This window comes from Coccidioides immitis (assembly GCF_000149335.2).
Source record: "Coccidioides immitis RS genomic scaffold supercont3.2, whole genome shotgun sequence".
Classification (NCBI taxonomy): Eukaryota; Fungi; Ascomycota; class Eurotiomycetes; order Onygenales; family Onygenaceae; genus Coccidioides; species Coccidioides immitis.
Window position 1 is genome coordinate 1,177,004 of NW_004504309.1, and position 22,847 is coordinate 1,199,850.

The window sequence follows — 22,847 nt, forward strand, 5'->3', positions numbered from 1 at the left end:
TCAGTAAAAGCATTATTTCCAAGGTGTAAGTAGGCCAACAGGCCAAAGCTTTCCTAAACTCCTTAGAAAACAGTCATAATCTCCAGGGTGAAGTTCACCTCTGGATTTCCTAGCCCAACCCCCTTTGACTTTCCTGTAAGCCTTAAGCAAGAAACTCTTGTAAATAAGCCTCCATTCTTAACTGCCGTATACATATGCCCTTCTTCCGCCTTAATATCTTAACCGCGGCTCCACGAAGCGATTTGCCTGCGCATAAGGATGCGCAGTCCGTTCCGGGTGCTTTGTTATGAGATAGTCGATAAGCCTCTCGACGGTCTTATCACCCCTGTACTTGCTCCATTGAACACGGACCGGCAGCAGGCGCACACCTTTCTCCCTAAACTCATTAAGCACAAACTGGTTCACCTCTCTAACTGTGGCTATCATGCCTGTGTCGTGAATCTTGACTCTCTTCGGGTGATTACCCCGAGCTATGTAATCATAAGTGGACCCTTCGATGAACACTTCACTGGTCGGCGTCATTACCCACAAGGAGTCATGATACGAGATCCTTTTGAGGCCATGGTAGAAGGTGGAAAAGTTTTGTGGGCGCTGTCGACGTGGGCTGCCTGCAAAGTACTCTACAAAGCGTTTGATGAAGTTTTTTGGGGACATTATCTCAGCATTGTGGACGGGTCGGTTTGGGTTTGGATCTGGGGAGCTTATGTAGAAGAATACCGACTGCAAGCGGCTTTGTTCGAAGAGTTTGTAGATGGTGTGCTAGAAGAGAGAGGGTTGGTGGTCAGCTTTATATTCATGACAGCGGGAGCAACAACATGTGACGCTTAGTCGTTCAATCACATAATTGTCGCATGATTGGACGGGATATGCTGAAATCTAGTTGCACTCACTATGCTTGACGTGTAAAGCATCATACCAAGCTCTTTAAGACCAGTGCAGTTCTGGATGATAGCCCCAAGGTCTTCCATGGCATGCTGATTATGGGGCAGAAAGATTGTCCTTAAAGTGCTCCAGTGTCGGGCACATAAGGGGGAAACAGCCAGGTTTGTTTCGACATATTGCAGGAACAGCTCCCTCAGTCCTTCAAAGGATGAAAAGTAAGCTTCCATTCCCTCCCCCTGGTGGTCAGCCATAACAGACTTCAATTTAACCCCACGTTTGTGCAGTTCACTCCACACTCCGGAAGTTTCTGAAAAATCACCCCAGTGAGGCATAAAAGTGAAGTGTTCAAGGACTGAAACATCAAAGATATGAAACAAGAATGTAAGGTCGACCTTTCCGGATTCATATATGCCTAGTGCTTGGAGCTGCCTTGGCTGGGGAGCCTGGCCAAGTTCACCAAGAAGCCACGCAGTGGCATCAAGTGGAGGAATATCCTGTTCTTTGTCCCTGGGGAAAGGTAGTGAGAAATGAAACTGAAGGTCTTTGAGTTGGCCTCCTGCATGTCGAATTAGTCGAGCTATGAATCCAATGCTTTCGAGGTCATTGAGGTTGAAAAGGCGCAGAGACTCGATTCCATCCCAATCAAGCCTTTGAAGGTTCAAGCTTGCATAGCGAAACATGTTTTCTTGGACATGATAGTTAACCATCAACCCGGCGTTAAAGGAAAGAGATCTTAGCGGACATAGCGACAGTTCCTCGAAGATTCTGTTCGAGGGCCGAAATCCTGACAACCACCTGCAGCAAGGTTCAGTCCCCTACTCAGCGACACTGAAACGGGTACATCGTCGCAGACTTACTCTATGTCGATCAACTGGGTCATCTTTGGGAGCGCCATCTCCAGCAGGAAGTTAACGAGAGAGGATACAGCTCCTTGAATGTTTTGTGACCTAGAGGAAACTATGGTTCGATCGATCCCATGCTTTGACTTATTTTCTCCGAAAGCGTACTCTCCGCAGATAGTGAGCTTATGCACACTCTCACATTGCTTTTGTGAGTTTGACACGAGTCCTCTAAGAGCTTCCAGCCAAACCTCATAATTGGGTTGGTCTTCCTTAACTGACTTGTGATCAAGTGAATCGATCTTAAGTACTGTGTGAAAGTATAGCCGTGGGACTATAAAGGCATTGAACAGCTTTGAGACTTGAGTAAGAGCAACCAAGTCCGACGGCGTAAGCTGGAGCAGACAAGCAGGTTATTGGCAATATGAAACACAAACTGGGGATAAAGGAAAGCCTACATGGTCCAGTATGCACTCAAACAGATCAACTGGAATGTTTGGGAAGGGCATATTGGCGTTGGCTAGTTTGCAACTACCGTGTGGAGCAACATATAGGTGAAGGAGAGGATTCTTGAAAGGCTTATAGGACCGAACCAAGAAATCAATTGTCAGGCTAAAAACTTGAAAACAACAAAGTCCTCATGAAGGAATGAGAGCAATGCGAGAAAGGAAATGTGAAAGAGCCCGATGAGCTCTGCGAAAATATACATCTGTGCAGCACGTGACAAGGAGGACATGAATCAGGCCAACAAGGAGACCCCCGAGCCCTATGATCTTATATTGACAAACACATCGAATGTGAAGAAGCATATAAAGGGTTGAGATCGTCGGCTAGAGCTAAATTGCCTGGCACCGTGAACTGAGAAGCAAAACCTGCCGCTTGAGGCATATTTATGTTTCTTCCCAGCATCAGCAGGTAGAATAGGAATGCCCCAGCAGCCAATTCTCAATCTCTAGCTACCTCTTTCAAACTGCTACACGCTTACCATAAAGGTAGCCCGTTGTCGATCAAGCTTTGTGGACTGCGGCAGGCACAAGAGAATTATGGCCGCCAGACGCTGCTAGTAAAGCAGGTAATAATCTAGGCCCAAACAGCAAAATGAACATACTAGAAGAAGAGATTCTATATTTGCGGCCATCGACCGACAACTTCTTTGAACTCTTTATCTATCTTGAATCAGGTACGCAGAGTATATGAAGAAAGAAGACACAGAAAGCAAGGTCTCAATAGCCGGGTTGAGACAAGATGGCTTAGGCAGATTCATCGCCAATGCCATATTTCCCAGAGGCAGAGATTGCAAGGCCGCCAGCCGCATCTAGCGGCCATTCAAGGGTATTGTGTCGTGCAAAGAGCTCTGTGGTCTGGATCGTGGTACGGGTTCGGGGAGCTGTGACGGGCGGTTGAGTAGGGCGTCAAAGTACCATTTTAAGGATCATGTCAAAATGGAGAGACATGATCAATTGCGACCCTGCTATGCTGCTATCGCAAGCGGTGGCCCCCGTGGTCAGTCGAGATGAAGTCTGCTCTCGGGATGAAGTTCGCACAAGCTGGAGCCTCAGTGGCTCGGCGTTGGTAGGGCTGTGGCTTGTGCACGTGATTCTGTCTTATGTCAGCAAAATCGGCGATCCTCGGCTCAGCCAAGAAAGGGAAGAGCCAGCTTCACATGCAAGTTTGCGACGTTGCTGGGCGGCGACATGGTTTGAGGCGGAAGCATCGAAATCGGTCGCATCTCCCAAAAGCACTGAAAGATGGCCGGCCATCAGCCTCTTTGATAACCCTCGCCTGAAGCTGGTGCTGTGACTTAAATGATTTGCTGATATATCTACGGAGTAGGTGTATATTATTTCGTTATACTCGTACATATAATTCCCACTGCTCTCCTTGCCTTACGTCGTCGAAGATAAAGATCGATGTGAATTTCATTGGACTGGCTCGCGGGATCAATGAACGAACCTGTTATAGAGTCCGTTGCTGCCTTGATCCCGATTTCATTTGTCTTACAACAAGTTGCGACATCCCCTACGCTTCGTTTCGTACAACATGATCTTGCAATCTAAGCCCGTGCTCTCCGAACGCGCAATCGGGCGCGCGCTCTCTCAGCTAACCAGCAAATACCTTAAACATCGCAAAACAATATCCCGTGGTGTCTACTTGACTCTTTTCCTTGCCCTCATCAAGCGTGTCCACAATGCTATTTCGGAACAGAAAGCGTCCCAGCGACAGGCGGAGATTCGGGAGCGGCCGAGCACCCGGAGTTATGATAGAGATGCATCTGGCGGCACAGAGGGCGTGCCACGGAAAAAGATAGGATTAAACAGGGAGTTCCTGAGAAATTTGGCGCGATTGCTCAGAATTGTGATTCCGGGATGGAAGAGCAAAGAGTTTAGACTCCTGCTCAGTCATTCGGTTTTCCTTGTGCTCCGGACTCTTCTAAGTCTCTACGTCGCCGAACTTGATGGAAAACTTGTCAGTAGCTTGGTCAGGGGCAAAGGAAGGGAATTCCTACTGGGTCTGGTCTGGTGGATGACGGTGGCGGTTCCCGCAACATTCACAAACTCCATGGTACGATGGTTGGACCTGGAACTCCTTCGTTAAAGACCGGTTGCTAATAATCATTTTCTTCAACAGCTATCGTATCACCAGTGCCAGCTTGCCTTGCAATACAGAAAACGCCTGACCGAGTATGTTCAAAATGAGTACCTAACTAATATGACATTTTACACAATTTCAGCGCTTGATGATCGAATAAAAAATCCGGATCAGCTTATCACGGTCGATATAGCACGATTTTCAAACAGCCTTGCAGAGCTATACTCGAATCTAGCAAAACCAATCCTCGATATGGCTATATATAACTATTCCCTCTCAAAGAGCGTTGGTGGAGAAGGCCTTTTTATTATGTCGCTTCTCGTCCAATTATCCGCCAATGTTATGCGAGCTCTTACACCACCGTTCGGCAAATACGTTGCCGATGAGGCGAAGCTCGAAGGAGAATTCCGTTTCCAACACACGCGATTGATAGATTATAGCGAGGAAATCGCCTTGTATCATGGTCATGAATCGGAAAAAGACACCTTAGACAAGGGATACTTTACCTTAATAAAGCATGTTAACCGTATTTTACGGAGGAGGTTGTATCACGGATTCATGGAGGATTTCGTTATAAAGTATTTCTGGGGTGCCTTGGGCTTGATACTCTGCAGTTTCCCCGTGTTTTTCAAAATCCCTGGCCAGGTTTCGTCTACTATGGGCGACCGAACTGAAAGTAAGTCTGATTGCACTTCCTGTTCGACGAAATACTTATTGTGTGCCTAGGTTTCGTCACGAACCGCCGAATGCTCCTTTCGTCCTCCGATGCATTTGGCCGCGTAATGTTCTCCTATAAAGAGATCTCTCAGTTAGCCGGCCACACCACTCGTGTCACTTCCCTTCTCGAGGTCATCGACGATATATCAAAAGGCAGGTTCGAAAAGAAGCTTGTTTCTTCGGCATCAATCGAAGGTCATGCTGCTGTGCTAAGCAAACGGGGTACAATTTCTGAAAGCGACTCAATTGAATTTACCGACGTCCCTATCGTTTCACCCAATGGTGACATTCTTGTTGAGAAGCTCTCTTTCTCAGTCCACCCAGGTGAACATCTACTTATTGTTGGGCCGAACGGGTGTGGTAAATCATCTTTGTTCCGCATCCTAGGTGGTTTGTGGCCTGTATATGGAGGGACTGTTAAAAAGCCAACATTCGATCAAATTTTCTATATACCCCAGCGCCCGTACTTGTCCCGCGGCACCTTACGTCAACAGGTTATCTATCCTGATGGCATGAAAGAAATGCATGAAAAAGGAACAACCGATGCTGACCTTTATGATATCTTGTCCATCCTCGAAATCTCATCTATTGTCAATAGACCAGGTGGTTGGGATGCTGAAGAAGAATGGCGTGACGTGCTTTCAGGCGGTATGCAGCAGCGAATTGCAATGGCCCGACTGTTCTATCATAAGCCAAAATATGCTATTCTAGACGAGTGCACGTCATCTGTCACGCTTGAGATTGAGAAGGTGATGTACGAAACGGCGAAGAGTTTGGGAGTTACGTTGATGACTGTATCGCATCGACGGAGCTTGTGGAAGTACCATAAGAAGATCCTGCAGTTCGATGGACAAGGTCATTACGTTTTTACGGGCCTGGATTGGGAGAAACGACTAAAACTTGAAGAGTATGTTTTCTTGAAATGCTCAAAGCAATTTTGGGCTTTTACTAACTTGATTCGACAGTGAGAAGGAAGAGATTGACCTTGAACTCCGCGCGATCCCAGAGATAGAGAAGAGAATTGCAGAACTCACGACAGCATGATAGTATTACGAGCCTGGCCCATCCTGTGGGCGTTCTCACTACCTATCATCGGCGCTACTTGTAGAGGACTCCCTGTGTACGAACCGTCTCTGACCCCACCAATCTAGCTGATAGGTCCTAATAAAATCCATCTAATGATGTTTCTGTATATAGTGTAATGATGTGGATGGCAGGAAGCGAAGAAACCAAGTTTTACCATTGATAAGAAACATACAATTACAGTTGATGCGAGGATTCTATGAAGCGATATCTCCTTCCTAACCCACTGCAATATTCTCCATCAACTCGAATTTTAAGATTTCTACGTAGCTAGGTAGGGAGGAAAAAAAGCTCGAGCGAATGCTTATGCATATAGAAGTAATGCAACAGATCCAGAAATATCGATGCAGGTAATATAGTGCCACATTCTCGAGTACAAATTGGATAATAAAGGTTCAATTCTCCTTGCGTTAAAACAACGTTGAAAAGGCAAAAACGTATCAATTGATTTTGTGATCAGTCCCGGTCGACCTCTTCATTTGCCCATGTGCTCGACAGATTGGGATTCTTTCATAGACCACGAGTGCCTTTATTCGTTCACCTCTACAGGTTCAACGTTCCAAATGCTTTCAGCATATTCAGAAATAACCCTATCCGAAGAAAAGAACCCCATTCTCGCAACGCTCTGAATGCACTTTTCAACCCAGCCATCCTGGTTTTTATATGCGTCATCAACGAGACCTTGTGTCTCGATATATGAATGGAAATCATCGCTCACGAGATAGTAATCTCCATGGTCAACGATAGAGTCGATAATCGCTGAGAACTCCTCTGCGCTACCAAATTTTCCGGAGAGGATACAATCGAAGACGGCACGAAGGTCTGGATCGAACTCTATGCTCGACGGATTATAGACGTGGGCGTGTCGTAGGTCATCGACATCTTCAGCTAGATTACCAAATAGGAAGATATTTTGCTCTCCAACTTCGCGGGTAATTTCGATCTGTATTTATCATTGTTAGTGAACTCAAAAGGGCTAGAATCTGGCAAGTAACATCCTTACATTCGCACCGTCACAAGTCCCAATAATAAGTCCGCCGTTTAGCACGAACTTCATATTGCTTGTGCCACTAGCCTCCATCCCAGCAGTTGATATGTGCTCGCTGATATCAGAAGCTGGGCAGATCATCTCCGCTTTGCTGACGTTATAGTCCTCAATAAAGATAACCTTCAGCAGATCACCAATTTCTGGGTCGTTATTCACGACCTCTCCAACCTTATTGATAAGGTGGATGATTGTCTTTGCCATCCAATAACCCGGAGCGGCTTTTCCGCCAAAAATAGACACTCGAGGGACAACCTTCTTACGTTCCTCAGGCGTCATAGCTTTGATTTTTAGGTACCGGTGAATCACGCCAAAGATATTCAGCTGCTGCCGCTTATATTCGTGAATTCGTTTGACTTGGATGTCAAATAGTGCCTCAGGGTTGACTCTAACCCTAGTAGTATCGTAAATGTGCTTGGTGAGTCTGACTTTGTTCTGGTACTTGGCCTCAGCCCATTGTTTCTTAAACTCTTTGTCGTCCAGATAGCGTTCTAGCTTGTCTAACAGCGTCAGATCCTTCAAGAATTCGTACCCGCCAAGTTTTGAAGCAATGAGATCAGATAAGCGACGGTTCGCTTGATGCAACCATCTTCTCGGTGTTATTCCATTGGTAACGTTGGTGAACTTATCCGGGCCATATATTTCAACGAAATCTTTGAAAATTGTCGTTTTAATGAGATCAGAATGGAGTTCGGCAACTCCATTGACCTTGTGAGAACCAATTATTGCTAAATGTGCCATTCGCACCATTTTCGGGCTGGACTCTTCAATGATAGATACGCGGGTTAGCAAGTCACGATCGTTGGGAAACGTTTTCTCAACCCATTGCAGGAATCCGAGGTTGATATCAAAGATGATGGATAGATGTCTTGGTAACAGATGCCGGATCAAGTCGACAGACCATTTCTCCAGTGCTTCAGGCAAAACAGTATGATTTGTATAACCAAATGTTCCTTGAACAATGCCCCAAGCTTCGTCCCAGTCAAGACCTTCCTGGTCAACAAGGATTCGCTGCAACTCAACAATCGCAAGAGTAGGATGTGTATCGTTCAATTGTATAGCAACTTGATGGGAGAATTCGCTCCACGGCCTCTTCGTCTTTTTGAATCTGCGAACAATATCGAAGAGAGAAGCTGCGCACCAGAAATATTGCTGTTTCAATCGTAGTTCTTTTCCACGCTGAAGGTTGTCATTAGGGTAGAGCACTGCAGAGATAGTCTCGGCCTGTTGCTGATCCGCAACAGCGCTCTCGTAATCGCCTGCGTTGAACTTTTGGAAGTCGAACTCGCCGCTAGCAGCCTTGCTCGACCAAAGGCGAAGGTTGTTCGTGGTTGGTGTATCATAGCCAGGAATAGGAACATCATATGCTACTGCTTGAACAATTTCGCCATCTTCCCAGGAATGAACGAGCTTTCCGGTTTGATCATGGTATTTTTTGTCTTCGCCGTAGAATTGGATATCCACAGTTACATCATGTCGGGGAAATTCCCAAGGGTTAAAGTCTAGCCAGTAATCCGGAACTTCAATCTGATATCCATTGACGATTTCTTGTTTGAATATACCATAGCGGTAACGCAGGCCATAACCCCAAGCAGGATAATTCATGCTTGCAAGGCTGTCAAGGAGACAAGCAGCAAGACGGCCCAAGCCACCGTTTCCGAGTGCAGCATCATTCTCCTGATCAATTACATCCTCGATACGAAAACCGAGATCGGACAAGCCATCTGGATGGGACATTAATGACCGGGATGAGGCCCAAATGGAATCTACACGCACCTTTCGCAACATCCTTGAGCCCTACATTCAGCATCGCATTATCAAGGGCACGTCCCATTAAGAACTCGAGAGAGAGGTCTATGATGCCACAACAACAGGCTGTCAGTACATAGTAACGGCAGATTTCACGGACCTCACGACATACAATACACCCTTTTTTGATCAGCAAAGGTGTGACGTTGCTGAGTTTTATTCCAATCAATGACCAGTCGGTCACGAAATGCGAGAGCGGTTCCAGAGTATGCGGCCCTGAAGATAATATTAGCTCAAGCCCTACAGATATTATGGAGTTGGAATCTCATACAGCTCATCGCAATTGAATAAAGAGCGTGCAAGGGTGGTCTCGACATGGCGAACAACCTCTTTCTACGACTGCAGATCAGCATCGACGTTCTTAACGCAGTGCATGCTTCCCTTGAAAGCTTTAGCATACCTCAAATTCTTCCTTTGTTTTGAATGCCTGAGGAGCCTATAAAGGGTCGAAGTTAGCTCGATGTAAAAACCATGGTGAAAGATACGGTGGACATACGAATTTCCGCCAGCTGCAACAAGCACTCAGTATGTTAGCAATATTCTAAAGCAAAAGCCGCAGATTCAAGACGTATTTGACCGAGATGCATCAATATACGCCAAAAAGGACAAGTTTAAAATCAAACTCACGCTTGTCTCTGCGGTTCAGGAATGCTAGCTACGACTTTCTTGATATCCCTTGGCCCAAAGCCCGTAAAAGTACGTTTGTGCTTCGGCCGACTGAAGCCAGGTCCTACGGGACCTTGCAGCTCGGAAATTGGAGCTCCCATGGAGGAGCGGCGTTCCCGCGGAGCAGAGGCCATCGGGGGAATCTAAACGATGGAAAAGGCTCAGATAGTCTCGCCTTCAAGTTGACAACCTAATTAGCAAGTGACTCGTAACTTCGAATGCTGTTTCTGAAGCAGGAAGAATGGTCGGCCAAGGGGATCTTGGTGTGCGAGGATGCTTGCATTTGAGAATAGCAGCAATAAATATTCCGAATCCAAGGGAGAACTCCTAGCGATGGGAACTAGGCAAATAGGGAGACACGATGGGAGAGGGATGGCAGCACAGAGACTCGTAAAACAGGAACACAACGTAGGACACGGTGCTTACACAGCTGCTATTGTGAAGAAGATGCGGTCGTGTCGAAACAGCCCTGGCCTGATGGAGATATCAAGGAGATATTCCGTATTCTAGCTGGAAATCCCAATTGCAACGTACACGATCAGGGAGCCGTCCAACAAGGCGTCAACAACAACACCTGAGGTCGAAACAGAGTTTTGGAGAGGAAAGCAAGAAGGAGGGGTTCCACGGTGGTGGATGTACCAGGTGTACCTCTACCTGATGGCGGACATAGGTAACTATGTCATCGGCTGCTCCGACCGCACGCATCGTCAATCTGGATCTCCAGCACGCTCCTATCCTGTTCGGCCACCTCCCGAAGTGGTTACACTCCGCCCTGTATACGCACCCTGATGACAGCCCGAGAGTCATCTGTGCCACCCCGCTTCGGCCAGTATGAGAGCTATCTGCCAGTACATTAAGCCATGTGGGCGGGGAAATGCAACTGGGACCGGGAAAGGTAAGTAAAGGGTGCCAATGTACCAGAGTACACCAGATGACGACGGTCAAGGCATATTAAAGTCTAGCCCTTATTTCCAAGGAATGATCCATATAGGATACAAACCACAATGGGTCACGATGAGAAAGTCTGGCCATCTTTGGCTTATAATGCAGGCTGGGGACAAAAACCAGGGCACACAGATCCTCGGCCGCCGTTCCAGCTCGGGCTGCGACTCTCTGAACTAAGCCACCAGGATGTAGATCTCCAATCAAGCAGCGCCCCAGCATAGCATCCTCATAACGTCATTGCTCTGGACTCTCCATTGTGGATACTCCGTGACGGACTACAAAGCTGCTGACTCCCCGGTTTGCCACTGCCGAGTTACATCCTCTCGAATAACAGTGCACATTGTTGTCTCCTGACAGACATCTGCAGATGATTTGGATTCAAGCCCACAAGGGATAACCGCGACGCGTGGCGCGGTTGGAAAAACAGCATTTAATAATTTAACCTCCGGCTCAGCCATTTGTATCTCGAAATACATCATGGGAGCAAGATATGATGTGATAGCTTATGCGGGCTGCGATAAGAGAGTCCCACAAATTTTCGTCACCAAGCCCATGCTCAAGTTCTCAACACCCGACGAAAAGAAACTTACTGCTAAAAAAATGGGAAGACAAAAAAGCCCTGCCAAAAAAAAAAAAAATAAAATAAATAAAATCCGAGTCACACATGAGACTTCGTCGTGTCACAGAGCAAACACGAAATATACAGACCCCCAATATTCAAAACATAATAGGAAAACCCCGACTGGTGCATGTCCATGACATTCAAAAAGAAGAAGGAAAAAAAAAAAAAAAAGGAAAACAGGGTCATTAGAGCAAATGGTGGCAGAGGGTGGAATTAAATACCATACAAGACAATTCCAGGTCAAAGAGCCAAAATAAGAAACCTGAGGATTGAGCGTGTGAAGTAACTCGGTATAAATTGAATCGATCAACTGAACCAGAAAAGATTTTGGGCGCGAGTGAACTCGGCGAAGAATTTAAACAAATTCGCATTTGAAATCCCGAAGAAACCGAACCAGAAACAGGTAGTGTATAGAACAATATGCATATCATGCCACACGGCGCCGGAAATGGAATCAATTTATCGTTCCCCAAGTAACGCCGTGCAAGTCCGAGAAAACACTGAAAAATAAGCTTGGAGCCCGGTCGTAGAATAGCACATATTCAGGCGACTACACCAACGGGATAGGGAGATTATGTTTCTCTGGCGCAGAATTATAGATATATGCCACACCCTGAGAGACGTAGATGTCGTAAAATGAGGATAGATATATGGGTGGAAGGTAAGAGAGGTTAGTTTGACGGAAGCGGTTGGCGCTTCCCCGAAGGCTCAGAGGATTCCAGAATCCTTCAAGGCGTTCTGCAGGATTGTTTCTTTGACTGCAGCGAAGACAAGCCTGATGTTTGAAGTATCGGTTGCTTGAGTTAGGCTATAGAATAAATATTAGAATAACTCCACGACAATGTATATATCTGATTCCTTACTGAGGGTAAAGGTTCAGGTGCGCTCGGTTCACCTGATTAAATCTCCAAAGAAGGTATTTGGCGGCTCGGTTAATATCGTTACCCCCTGAATAGTCAGGGAAGTACCTGCTCAGCGGCGATCGTGCGAGCTTTTGTCTAAAGAGATCCACCTTATTCAAAAATAGGACAATACTGGTCCGCATAAACCAGCGTGAATTGACTACCGAATCAAACAACACCAGGCTTTCCATCATTCGATTCTGTAAACCAATTCTGTAAATATTTGGCAACACTATATATATGGAGTCATAGTAACATACCTGGTTGCTCTCCTCCAGTAACACTTGGTCATATTCGCTCAGCGCCACGCAAAATATTATCGACGTTACATTCTCGAAACAATGAATCCATTTTTTGCGCTCGCTTCTTTGGCCACCAACATCAAACATGCTGAAAAGTCTTTGTCAGAACCACCATTCTCAGAATGTAGAAGCCTGACTTACTGAATGCTAAGCTGGCCCATTGTAAACCTTGTTTCGTATATACCGGTTGTTTTCGTTCGCGCTCGAAGGACATCCGCTTCATTCGGGATGTAATCGGGCGACGTAATGCGCTTTACTTCATCGAAAAAACTAGCGACAAAGAGTTAGCCATCCGCACTGAACCTTCTTATCAGGAGCAGGGATATGTCCTGGCGTACTAGGGTGCTGAATCCATTAGATAAAATTCATTCTGACGGTCAAGGACTGTCGGAACGGCCGGATCATTCCACAGATATGTAACGGCCTCGCCAACTTTGGGATCAAGAGGGGTGTTTGGGTCGGGATCAATGTTGTATTCGTCCAAATACTCCATAAACTCGCGCACTTTCGAACTGGTCGGCATGATATTAAAGTCATACATGGCGGTCACCAGTGATTTTGCGCATTCGAGGAGATTCTTATAGACGGTGAGCCGGCACATCGATAGCTCTTCAACTGTGTAACCATTTTGATGGATAATTTTCATCTGCTTCACAATCGTGGACTTTCCGCTTTCTCCGGAACCTGCAACAGCGAGTCAGGGCCTCCCAACTAAATCAATGATTGTGAACCGCTGCCCAAAGACCTACCAAGGAGGAGAATCTTGCATTCCCTTCGCAGTCTCTTTGAGTCCTCCTCCAGCTTCTTGTCAATCATTTGGCTTCTCTTCTTCTGGTCGACGATCTCATCCGGGCTATGACCCGGACTCGAACTCAAACACCCACCCATCGTTACCAATATGACCACGACGCAGGTGTAGAGAACAGGCTTCCAACTTCCCAAAAAGAACGGTCGAAATAGGCGCTGCAATCCGGGGTAAACCTAGACAGCCGGCTGTTTCCGATCAATAGCGGTGAAAGATTGACGGGGCTGGCGAATAGGTGTTTAGATGGAGGAAGGCAGCTAGCTATGGAAGGTCCTGGACCACAGAATGGGAGGCTGACTGCAGCTGACGATGCGTAGTTTAGACGGTGCGATTAGACGATAAATGGAAGAAGTCGAACGTTGAAGAAGGATGCCGATAAAAGCCGCGATGAACCCGACACGGTACGAATCGCAAAGGACTCCGAGGTTGTTGAACGGAGTGGGAAGCTTGCGGTGGATAGAAGGCTGAAGTCGCTGCCCGAGGCACGGATGGGATGTTCAAACACCAGAGCAGGCTGATGTGTCGGGTTGGAGTATAATAGGGCGGAGAATCACTGTGCACAGAGGAGCGAATAACGGGAGGCGTTTAAATGCATGGGTTTGAGATGGAAATGGGCCTGCCAGGGACGAAGATTTGGGTATCGAGCAGCGAAGGGAAGTAAGGAATGTCCTGAGGGAGTTCTCAAGGTGGGAAAGAGAAGGGAAGAGATAATTCTCATCGCCTTAGTTGAGGGGGACCAGGCGAGTAGGCGGTTAAGGCGATCGAAAGAGAAAGGTTAAGAGTAGCATGGGAGAAAGGGTTGGTGGTGCGTGCTCCGGTCACTGTGCTTAGTGGGCAGGTGGGATGTGTGGAGGGCGATGGGAGTCGTCGGTTCAGGTAGCTCTACAAAAGGGGACCAGGAACTACGGATACGCAGAGCCCCCGTTTTGGACGTAATATATTACCCAATTCGTAAGAGTCCGTCCTTGGCATGAGCTTGTCAGCCAATCATCTGCTCTAACCGCATGCCGAAGTCGAGCGGCACGTGTATTCAATACGGCGATGTGTATTTTGCAAAAGGGTATCGGTATCGATACATGTCACAAAATGTCTATGCACATCAGATGGGGTGTCGCTTCAGCTTGCCTAAGAACAGCAGATCCCACCTAAGAGTGAGTTGATACTATCATCCAAGAATGTTAAGCTTTCGCTCTAGAACAGTGAAATCAAGATATGTCTCTCAGGTGCTGCGAAACCGTTTTGAATTTTATCCTGTTGTTGTTCCGGAGCCATTTGCCAAGGTTGAAGAGGATACGGAGTACTCTGTTTTTTAGGGCTGGTAAGACTTCAGATGTAGCGTCGAATGACGGCCATCCTGCCCCGAATGGAGTTCTCCGGACCCATCTCCGACCTTTCCACGTGCTTGACCTTCATTCCGTCAAAAGGGGACAACCCGAAAATGCTGAGTGTCGCATCAGGTGCTTTCTCAAGCTCACGGCTCTATATTTGACCTGTGACTGAGATTGTTGAAAGCGTCGTGAATACCCGCTGCATGCGCGGTACTTCGGGCCTCAGCTCCCTGTAACATTGCATATTGAAATTGGTAACGACTCATACAAGGCCCCTGACTCATTTCGCGTGGCTGACTGTCCAAGAGCACACAAAGTCATCGGAACTATGCATTACATACATACAATAACCGCATTGTCTACTCGCGAATGTACAGTGTATCCAGTGTGGATTTGCTCTTTTTTCAACTCTATCAATCTAGGGAGCCCTCCGAGACAAAGCGTGAGGGCAGAAATGGAGTTGATGCCAGATAAGGTGAAAACAGACGCCGGTCGTTTTGGGTAACTAACTCTGGAAATTTAACACGTTACTTATGAGTGAAAAATACGGCGTATGGAGTACTCCGTACCGGTGAAAGCAATTAATATCGAGCACACGGCCACCGAAGCAATTGCCACCGCGGCCCCCGTAAAACCCACCCACCAACTCCAGAAACCCCACCAATTATCCCCAGGTTTACCAAGAGCCTGGGGAGCACATGGATTGAGCGGGCCTCTTGTCCATGTGTCCACCTGGTGACAATTACGCAGGACAGGTGACTCTGCTCTCAAAGCCTATCCATTCCAACCCTGGTTTTTTATCCTCGAATGTACGGAGTACTCCCTTTTATACTCCCCGGCGAAGGGATTTATTAGCCGCCCGCAGATTCCGGCTCATAGAGCGATTAGCTCTCACCTCGCTAACCGTGTATTGTGGCGTCAGCAAAGAACTGGGCGTGTCACTTGACTAAGCGGTCCGGATTCGGCCTAGTGCGATCATCAGGGCCCGCTCATGATCTTCCTTTGTTTTTTCGATTTTCTGTTGTCAGCTGGATCGCCCAGACTCGTGAGAGTCAAATGGGGAGCGGGTCACTGGGCGAAAATCAAGTGATAGATATCGAAGAATTCAGTCCTTCATCTACCAGGCTGCTTTTGCTTTCAATGCATCCGGGAGAGAAACACAAATGAAGCAATTGACCAGATGACTCTATCACCACCTGGTTTCTTCGCATGGGGTGAAAGGTATATCCGGAATAGATGTGTATACTGTACGGAGTATGTACGGAGAATATACATACATATACGGAGTACTCCGTTTGTATGTACTCTTCTCCGTACGCGGTGCATTGTTACATAGTAACGGGTTCGGAAGTCTTTACGGAGGAGATCCGGTTAAAAATAACAACCGGCAGAAAGATGTATTCTTTATCCTTTCGCCCCGCCCCACCAACCATGTACTGAGATACATTAAACTCATAGAGCATCCTGTACGGAGTACAGAGTACTCTGTTACTCCGTCCGTTTCCTGAATGTGAGAAAGCTATGATGTCGGTGGCATCCAGCTTTTTTCTCGCCTGGACCCGATCATCCTTTCCGACCTTCAGCCCACACCACAAAGTCAGGCCTATGGATGAGCAAACCTCACCGCTGCGGTATCATTAGCTACCAGAAAGCCATGATTGCGAGATTGGCATTTAGCGGGCTTTGAAATGCTGAGATATCCGATGATCGCCATTCGAGCTCAATGAGCCGAAAAATCGTCGTCCAATGTGAGACAAGGCCAAATTTGCCTTGAATAAACGAGCAAATCCTCATGCTTCCGAACCATGGCTCGCTGGGGTCCGTGCATTCTCATGGCGGTACTCCGTACCTCAAGCTCAATGGTAAGCGCTTCCGTGCACAGGGAAGCGGGGTGCGTGCAACTAGCAATACCCGCTCGGTTGTCATGTTACATCCACTGAAGTTCTGGCGCCTTGAGAACCCGATGCCCGGTCGTGCACGCCCAGAGGAGTCTAGAGAAGTTGACATGCCCCATTGATGACTTCCAGACCTTCTCACTATCCTTCAATTTTAGCATGATCCATTGTAGCTTCTTTGTGGTGGTTGTATTTGCAAAGTTACTTCATTCGACAAAGCAGAGTGAATGGGGCTGGTCCCTCTCACAAACGCCCTCCCAGCTTACCCTTATACTGACGAAAACTCCCCGGCCCCCCTTCTCTTCCCTGTCCCTTTGCATCCCTTTGCTATCAATAGAATATTGGACACTGTATACTCTAGAGAAGTGCGGACTACGTGGATATGCTATTCCGTATCCGCTTCGATATTTCGGCGCAATGGGCTAAAGATGGGTCAGAACATGCCAAAATGATTTCCAGGAACAAACAAGACGATTGCAGAAGAGCACGGCAGTCTATACCCGATCCTAGGCACCACTGGAGTGTCTGCGCAGCCCCATTCATAATTTTGTTGCGCCGAATGCACTCGTAATTTTGCCTACCATCAAGCGCCACCCCATCAAATGGTTTCCAAAGTCCCTGCGACGGCCCAGATTTTACATTGACGGTGTAACTAAATAGGCAGGGTTCCCGCTACAAAAGAGGCTTCGAAGATCTTTGAGAATCAATACTCGGGCCGTATGCTGTTTTCCCCCTCCGGTTTAGAAAGCATTTGGACGCTGGTTTGGAAATGGAAGTAGGTGCTACCCTTACAATAACCCGTTAGCTAGGGAACCCTCGGGTATTCATATAATATGCGTAGGGGTGAACATCTGCAACCTTGAAGGAATTTCGCGAGACCTTTCCGCCCATATCGGCAGACTCCCGCTTTCGTCTGCAACGCATGGCCTGTAAAAACAGGCTTTCCTAGCAAAATACTAGTCGATTCCATATCAACAAAGCACTCGGAGATCATGGCGTTCGCTAACCAGTAAATTATAAGATCTCAATAAGGACAGGCGAGCTACCTCGGGTGCCATACGTATGCTCTGATGATATCAACCATTCTTGCATCTATGATAACTAACGGCCTTGTACGTCGTCAGAAGCGAACGTCCTTTAATAACCATGTGGGGCACTCAGCAAGTTCCTCCTTGGAAGCGGTTCGAACTTGTTTGGTCCAGGAACCAACCAGCGTCTCCGTCGGAAAAAAAAGAGAAAAAGAAACGAAAATCCAGCAGAAGTGACGTCGGCTTGGGTAGACCCCTGATTGCATGCAGACGTTTCCCGTCCCATGTTCCCTGTACACTGAAGGCAGAATCCGTGAACGTGGGGCATCTATAAACGATGGAATGGAGATCATTTACGGAGTACTGACCGTGAAATTTCCAAAGCAAAAGGAATTTCGGGCAAACTGGGCTGAGAGGCTCTTATCAAGCACCGGAGTATATCTCGTTAGGGCTAAGGCAGATCGTCTCGAGGATGCATACAACCGGGAGGGAAGAATAACTGAGGTGCACATGCATACAAAACTCAATGCCGCGGTCGCGGTTCAACTTGGGCCAATTTGTTCGCAACAAATAGATCCAGCCCTCCGTCAAAACCGACTAGCTACATCATAGGTACAAAGTAATCCATGCCCACTGGAAAATCGAGATGCTCTGTTCCGAGATAGCACAAGGCCTTGCCATGCTATCCTCTTGCTTTCCTCAATCTTCTCATATTTCCCCACCAACTCGGTAGAAGACATCCCCAGATTCTACCAAGTGCATGTGATTAAGTGGTTTCCTCTGCTTTTGCTGGAATGCATGCCTCTAGTTCAAACAAACCCAAACCCCCCCTTTCTCTCTGCCTTCCACTTTTCTTTTGTGTTCCTGTGTTGGTTTACCTTCCTTGCTCACTCAATTGAAGCGTCTTTCAATGTTCGCTGAGAGAATGTGCTTTTCCTTCTCAGTATCCCATAAATTTTGTATAAGAGCAGAGGGACAACGCCGACTCGAAATGCATCTCCCTGTGGGAGGGAGGCGGGAGAACAAATTTATGGCGCTGTCTTTGATGAACACGTCCGAAGCTCACGCGGAAGCGGAACTACCTAATGCAGTGCCTGAGGGATAATTGCATCTTGGAAGTAAGTTCAATCCCGGCTATTGTATAGTGTCAACAACACTTAGAGGGCACACAGAGATTTAGCTCCCTGCCGTAGGATGTATGTGTACACATCTGCTTCCCCCCAACTTGCATTCTCTGCACAGGAGGTCTGGCCAAAGCCGCAGGGCCCCATACTCCGTACTCCGTCCATCTGGCGGGATCACTTTACTTTATCTCTCACGCTCACATATTTCCCCGTCGATTTCGGAGATGGGCCTCAGACATTAGCGATATCGGCGGATTGAAATCATAACAAATAATCCATCTAGCAACACAATTGAGATGGAATGGCGATTCGAGGGTGATTTGGGACCTTTTATGGCCCAGGAAGCATAGGACCCTCCTGGTTTTGACGCAGCTCGAGGACCGTCTGTAGTGCCCGAGCATTCAAATTTGGAGCGAATATGCAACGCGGATTGCAGTGGTGGGAACCCCATTAGTGCGCACACAGGGGTATCACAGAGGCGGGAATGGGTCGATTAGTGGATAGAAAAAGGCATCAAACTACAATGGAGCTGCAAGATGGATGACCCTTTCGAAACAGCCCATCCCTAATGCTACTCCGAGCTTATGAGGAATGGAACATTTTGCGACCACCCAGACTTCCCACTGAGTAACTATAATTGGCAGTTAGCCAACGGTGATCTTCGGGTGGCTTCGGGCGGCTAGGCGGCCTTGTGATGGGAGGGGCCCCAGGGTAGCTGTCAAATATGAGAGAGTTCAAACATAAATACCCACACGGGAGTATTCAATGGCCAACCTTCAAGCTAACCTGGGATTCCTCTGCAATTTCCCAGTTTCCAATGAAGCCGTTGCTCCCGCTCCGCATACGCATCATCGGTATGCATATACATCTTACCAGGCACTTCCACCGGCTCCTGACCGATGCAGGCATGCCAGTAACCAACGACCCCATACAACCTCATACATTCATCTTGTAGTAAGGAGAGTCTGGGCTTGCTCCTTCAATTCAACAAGATAGGCGGATATGAGAGCCAGTTTGTCCTAGTTCACATCAACAAAAGCAGAGCAATCTCCCCAATTGATTCTTTATAACCGATTATCAGCCATCAGCTTTCAGATAGATTGAAATCCTTTCAGGGCTGCAGGCAACAGTGTCCTGGACATGAAGTAGCTCGCATACGATCCCGTTAAGACTCCATTTGGGAAGACGCTTAATTTCAGTTACTAGTGGCCCCTTTCTTCATTTGAATTCCGATATTATGTTTTTTTTCGGTCGCTATTTCGTATTGCCTCGATTCTGTGCAAGAGCACCCCCCTCCTCAACTCTATATGGAATATGAATTGGGGATGGTTACCTTTCAAGGTTCGCGTGGCTAGATGATTTTTTCGGGCTGTGTTGTCCATACGGACTTCGAACGTATATTTATTCGAGAAGGTAGGGGTCCCAGAAAGTTGATGGCGGATACATAGTTAGCACTAAGATTGCTGGCGGTGGGTTGGGACATTCGCTATGACGAAGATATTATTTCGGAGTCGAGAAAAATTTAACTAGTTAGCGCCGATCTTCAAGAGCCGGAATTGGGGGGCAAATGGCTTAAGGAGCGCTCCATGCGTTTCTCCGGTTCGCCTTTTCTTGATGATTACATCCTCAAGCCATCCGCATTCTTAACCTGTCTTTGTTTCTTTCTGAGATGTTTCTTTTCTCCTTGATATTTTATCTTTAACGCCAGAGATCGTGTTCTTCCAGATACCCATTTTCGACCGCTGTACGCTTGTTTCGACTTGACGAATCGTCCCCCACCTCTGTCAATTAGTCGCAACGTCACTTTTTTGGATACATTGACCGGGTCGCTATTGGCGTCAATCCATTGTGCCTCTGTATTACACAACGGAACAAAGCCCCGCAATCCTCGAGATTCAAGAGAATCGAACGCAGAAGAGAAGTTGGTTAGTTTTGTTGCAAGGTCTTTCACCACCGAAGCCACGATCACTTGAATTGTTTTCAAAATGGCGGAATTCGTGCGGGCCCAGATCTTCGGCACGACTTTCGAAATCACGACGAGGTATTATAAGCGATTCCGATTTCGAGATAAATAAGTCGATAATTGGCTGACCTTGCTGCTTGGAAAAAAAGATACACGGACTTGCAACCGGTTGGCATGGGAGCATTTGGTCTCGTCTGGTATGCTCGAACCCCGCATCCCCAATGCGAGAAAACATCTCGCGGATGGGAAACCTGAAGGGGGAGAGAGAGGCGAGATATCCGTTGAGCGAAACTGTGTGGATTCGCTAATAAGCAAATTTCAGCTCGGCTCGAGATCAATTGACAAATCAAGCCGTTGCCGTCAAGAAGATTATGAAGCCATTTAGCACTCCAGTGCTTGCAAAGAGGACTTATCGAGAGCTCAAGCTTCTAAAGCACTTGCGACATGAAAATGTGATTATCAACAACCTACTTACCTCTGGGAACTAAATATAACTAACCTCAAGTAGGTTATCAGTCTCAGCGACATCTTTATCTCCCCGCTAGAAGACATGTACGTATAAATACACCTTTCCTGTACTCAATCAAGTCTTGCAAACAATTCATTCCTGGAAAAACCAGTAGTTACTGACAATACAGCAGATATTTCGTCACAGAACTCCTTGGAACCGATCTACATCGTTTATTGACTTCACGGCCATTAGAAAAGCAGTTCATTCAGTATTTCCTATACCAAATTCTGGCATGTCTCTTTCTTCTGCCATCTCTAATTCCTTCTGTGTTATGATGCTAATAATGCTTTTACAGAGAGGCTTGAAATATGTGCATTCAGCAGGAGTGGTTCACCGAGATCTCAAGCCAAGTAATATCCTAATTAATGAGAACTGCGATTTGAAGATTTGCGATTTTGGTCTTGCCCGTGTTCAAGACCCCCAAATGACCGGCTATGTCTCTACAAGATACTATCGTGCCCCAGAGATTATGCTCACATGGCAGAAATATGATGTTGAGGTTGATGTATGGAGTGCGGGATGCATATTCGCAGAGATGCTTTCAGGTCGACCGTTGTTCCCCGGGAAAGACCATGTGAATCAATTTTCGATTATTACAGAACTATTAGGGTCACCACCAGATGATGTGATTAAAACCATCTGCAGTGCAAACGTACCTCATCCTCCCTCACCCGCCTTTCTTTGCACTTTACTGATGCTTATAGACCCTGCAATTTGTGCAGTCACTGCCAAAGCGAGAGCGGCAACCACTGAGTGAAAAATTCAAAGGCGCAGAACCTCTAGGTAACTCAATTTGACTCTCCTAGAAGGGATAGAATCTAGACTGATCTTGCTGTAGCCGTTGATCTTTTAGAAAGAATGCTTGTCTTCGACCCCAAGAAGCGTATCACTGCTGCAGAGGGTCTTGCCCATGAATACCTTGCACCGTACCATGACCCTACAGATGAACCTGTAGCGGAGACTCAGTTTGACTGGTCCTTCAACGATGCGGAGTTGCCGATCGATTCGTGGAAGGTCATGATGTGCGGAACCTCCCCTCCACATCTTGTCTCAAGATATACTAACTGGCCGCCAATATAGGTATTCCGAAATCCTTGATTACCACAATGTCGATCAAGACTCTCAAGGAATCCACGGTACTCCTCTGAACACAGAGGCTCAGAGGGTGCCAATGTAGGGTCGGACTACTAGGAATTCTGTTTCCATGGATATGAATAGAATCTCCACGAGTTCCATTCTGGTGCATTTATGTCCGTTCGATACCTCGCAGCCGGGTCAGAAAGAGCTGGCGCTGGGTATATCGGGGATTTTTACTCTTTTAAATTTGGAGGTTCCCGCCTTCGTCTGCTTTTTGCTTCGTGGATCGACGATCCTGTAAATTTCACGATCGGGGCGCTTGTAAGCAACGTTACGACGGAGAGAGTATTGTGATAATATTTTCAATAATCGACGGACCTTCATGTATGTATAACTGCCAAAAATAGCCTGGTAGCCGGAAATGGTGGAATGTGAATGCTACGACTTACGCCACAAACCTTTCGAGTATGAGCGTGCAGATGATCCTCGGCGCGTGGCGATTATTTCGCTGCTGTAATTTATGTCTGGAGACGACCATACCTCTGCGTATTCGGTGTAATTTATTAATAAGCCACAGGCATCGGATCACTGTTTGTCCGCAAGTTCACGGTATCGAGGAGTTGGCCTGACCGTCCTCGCCGTGGAATTTCAGATATGACCAGCGTTTGTGAGATAGATTTTGACGTGCCTCGATTTTTCCTTTATGAAGCTTTAA

General features: G+C 47.0%; 7 protein-coding genes across 7 annotated transcripts; 3 read left to right on the top strand and 4 right to left on the bottom strand.

Moving 5' to 3' along the window:
* Positions 1-210: 210 nt before the first annotated feature.
* CIMG_05909 (uncharacterized protein) lies at positions 211-2,230 on the bottom strand (the record flags this gene model as incomplete). Its single annotated transcript, XM_001242012.2, has 4 exons — positions 211-759; positions 891-1,677; positions 1,740-2,116; positions 2,180-2,230. The coding sequence occupies 4 exons, from the start codon at positions 2,228-2,230 to the stop codon at positions 211-213; spliced, it is 1,764 nt and encodes a 587-aa protein (XP_001242013.2).
* Positions 2,231-3,498: 1,268 nt separating this feature from the next.
* Positions 3,499-6,071, top strand: CIMG_05910 (ABC fatty acid transporter; the record flags this gene model as incomplete). Its single annotated transcript, XM_001242013.2, has 5 exons — positions 3,499-3,550; positions 3,628-4,283; positions 4,350-4,986; positions 5,037-5,934; positions 5,993-6,071. Exons 2-5 carry the CDS (start codon positions 3,762-3,764, stop codon positions 6,069-6,071), a joined length of 2,136 nt encoding a protein of 711 aa, XP_001242014.1. The 5' UTR covers positions 3,499-3,550; positions 3,628-3,761.
* A 178-nt stretch (positions 6,072-6,249) lies between these two features.
* CIMG_05911 (glycogen/starch/alpha-glucan phosphorylase) lies at positions 6,250-10,622 on the bottom strand. Its single transcript, XM_001242014.2, has 10 exons — positions 10,415-10,622; positions 10,057-10,316; positions 9,592-9,805; positions 9,461-9,473; positions 9,365-9,400; positions 9,236-9,297; positions 9,077-9,180; positions 8,932-9,009; positions 7,114-8,879; positions 6,250-7,053 (listed from the first exon to the last, which is right to left on the bottom strand). Exons 3-10 carry the CDS (start codon positions 9,762-9,764, stop codon positions 6,640-6,642), a joined length of 2,646 nt encoding a protein of 881 aa, XP_001242015.2. The 5' UTR covers positions 9,765-9,805; positions 10,057-10,316; positions 10,415-10,622; the 3' UTR covers positions 6,250-6,639.
* Positions 10,623-10,999: 377 nt separating this feature from the next.
* CIMG_05912 (guanine nucleotide-binding protein alpha-3 subunit) lies at positions 11,000-13,951 on the bottom strand. The gene is made up of 6 exons (XM_001242015.2): positions 13,151-13,951; positions 12,740-13,085; positions 12,543-12,671; positions 12,360-12,489; positions 12,061-12,299; positions 11,000-12,005 (listed from the first exon to the last, which is right to left on the bottom strand). The coding sequence occupies exons 1-6, from the start codon at positions 13,287-13,289 to the stop codon at positions 11,906-11,908; spliced, it is 1,083 nt and encodes a 360-aa protein (XP_001242016.1). The 5' UTR covers positions 13,290-13,951; the 3' UTR covers positions 11,000-11,905.
* Positions 13,952-15,862: 1,911 nt separating this feature from the next.
* CIMG_05913 (uncharacterized protein) lies at positions 15,863-16,541 on the bottom strand (the record flags this gene model as incomplete). The annotated part of the gene is made up of 2 exons (XM_001242016.2): positions 15,863-16,160; positions 16,384-16,541. The coding sequence occupies 2 exons, from the start codon at positions 16,539-16,541 to the stop codon at positions 15,863-15,865; spliced, it is 456 nt and encodes a 151-aa protein (XP_001242017.2).
* A 376-nt stretch (positions 16,542-16,917) lies between these two features.
* Positions 16,918-18,069, top strand: CIMG_05914 (uncharacterized protein; the record flags this gene model as incomplete). Its single annotated transcript, XM_001242017.2, has 3 exons — positions 16,918-17,204; positions 17,271-17,489; positions 17,557-18,069. The coding sequence occupies exon 3, from the start codon at positions 17,722-17,724 to the stop codon at positions 18,067-18,069; it is 348 nt and encodes a 115-aa protein (XP_001242018.2). The 5' UTR covers positions 16,918-17,204; positions 17,271-17,489; positions 17,557-17,721.
* Positions 18,070-20,182: 2,113 nt separating this feature from the next.
* CIMG_05915 (CMGC/MAPK/P38 protein kinase) lies at positions 20,183-22,582 on the top strand. The gene is made up of 9 exons (XM_001242018.2): positions 20,183-20,622; positions 20,694-20,741; positions 20,867-20,996; positions 21,053-21,096; positions 21,186-21,285; positions 21,351-21,707; positions 21,760-21,838; positions 21,894-22,077; positions 22,136-22,582. Exons 1-9 carry the CDS (start codon positions 20,567-20,569, stop codon positions 22,230-22,232), a joined length of 1,095 nt encoding a protein of 364 aa, XP_001242019.1. The 5' UTR covers positions 20,183-20,566; the 3' UTR covers positions 22,233-22,582.
* The last annotated feature ends 265 nt before the right edge of the window (positions 22,583-22,847 follow it).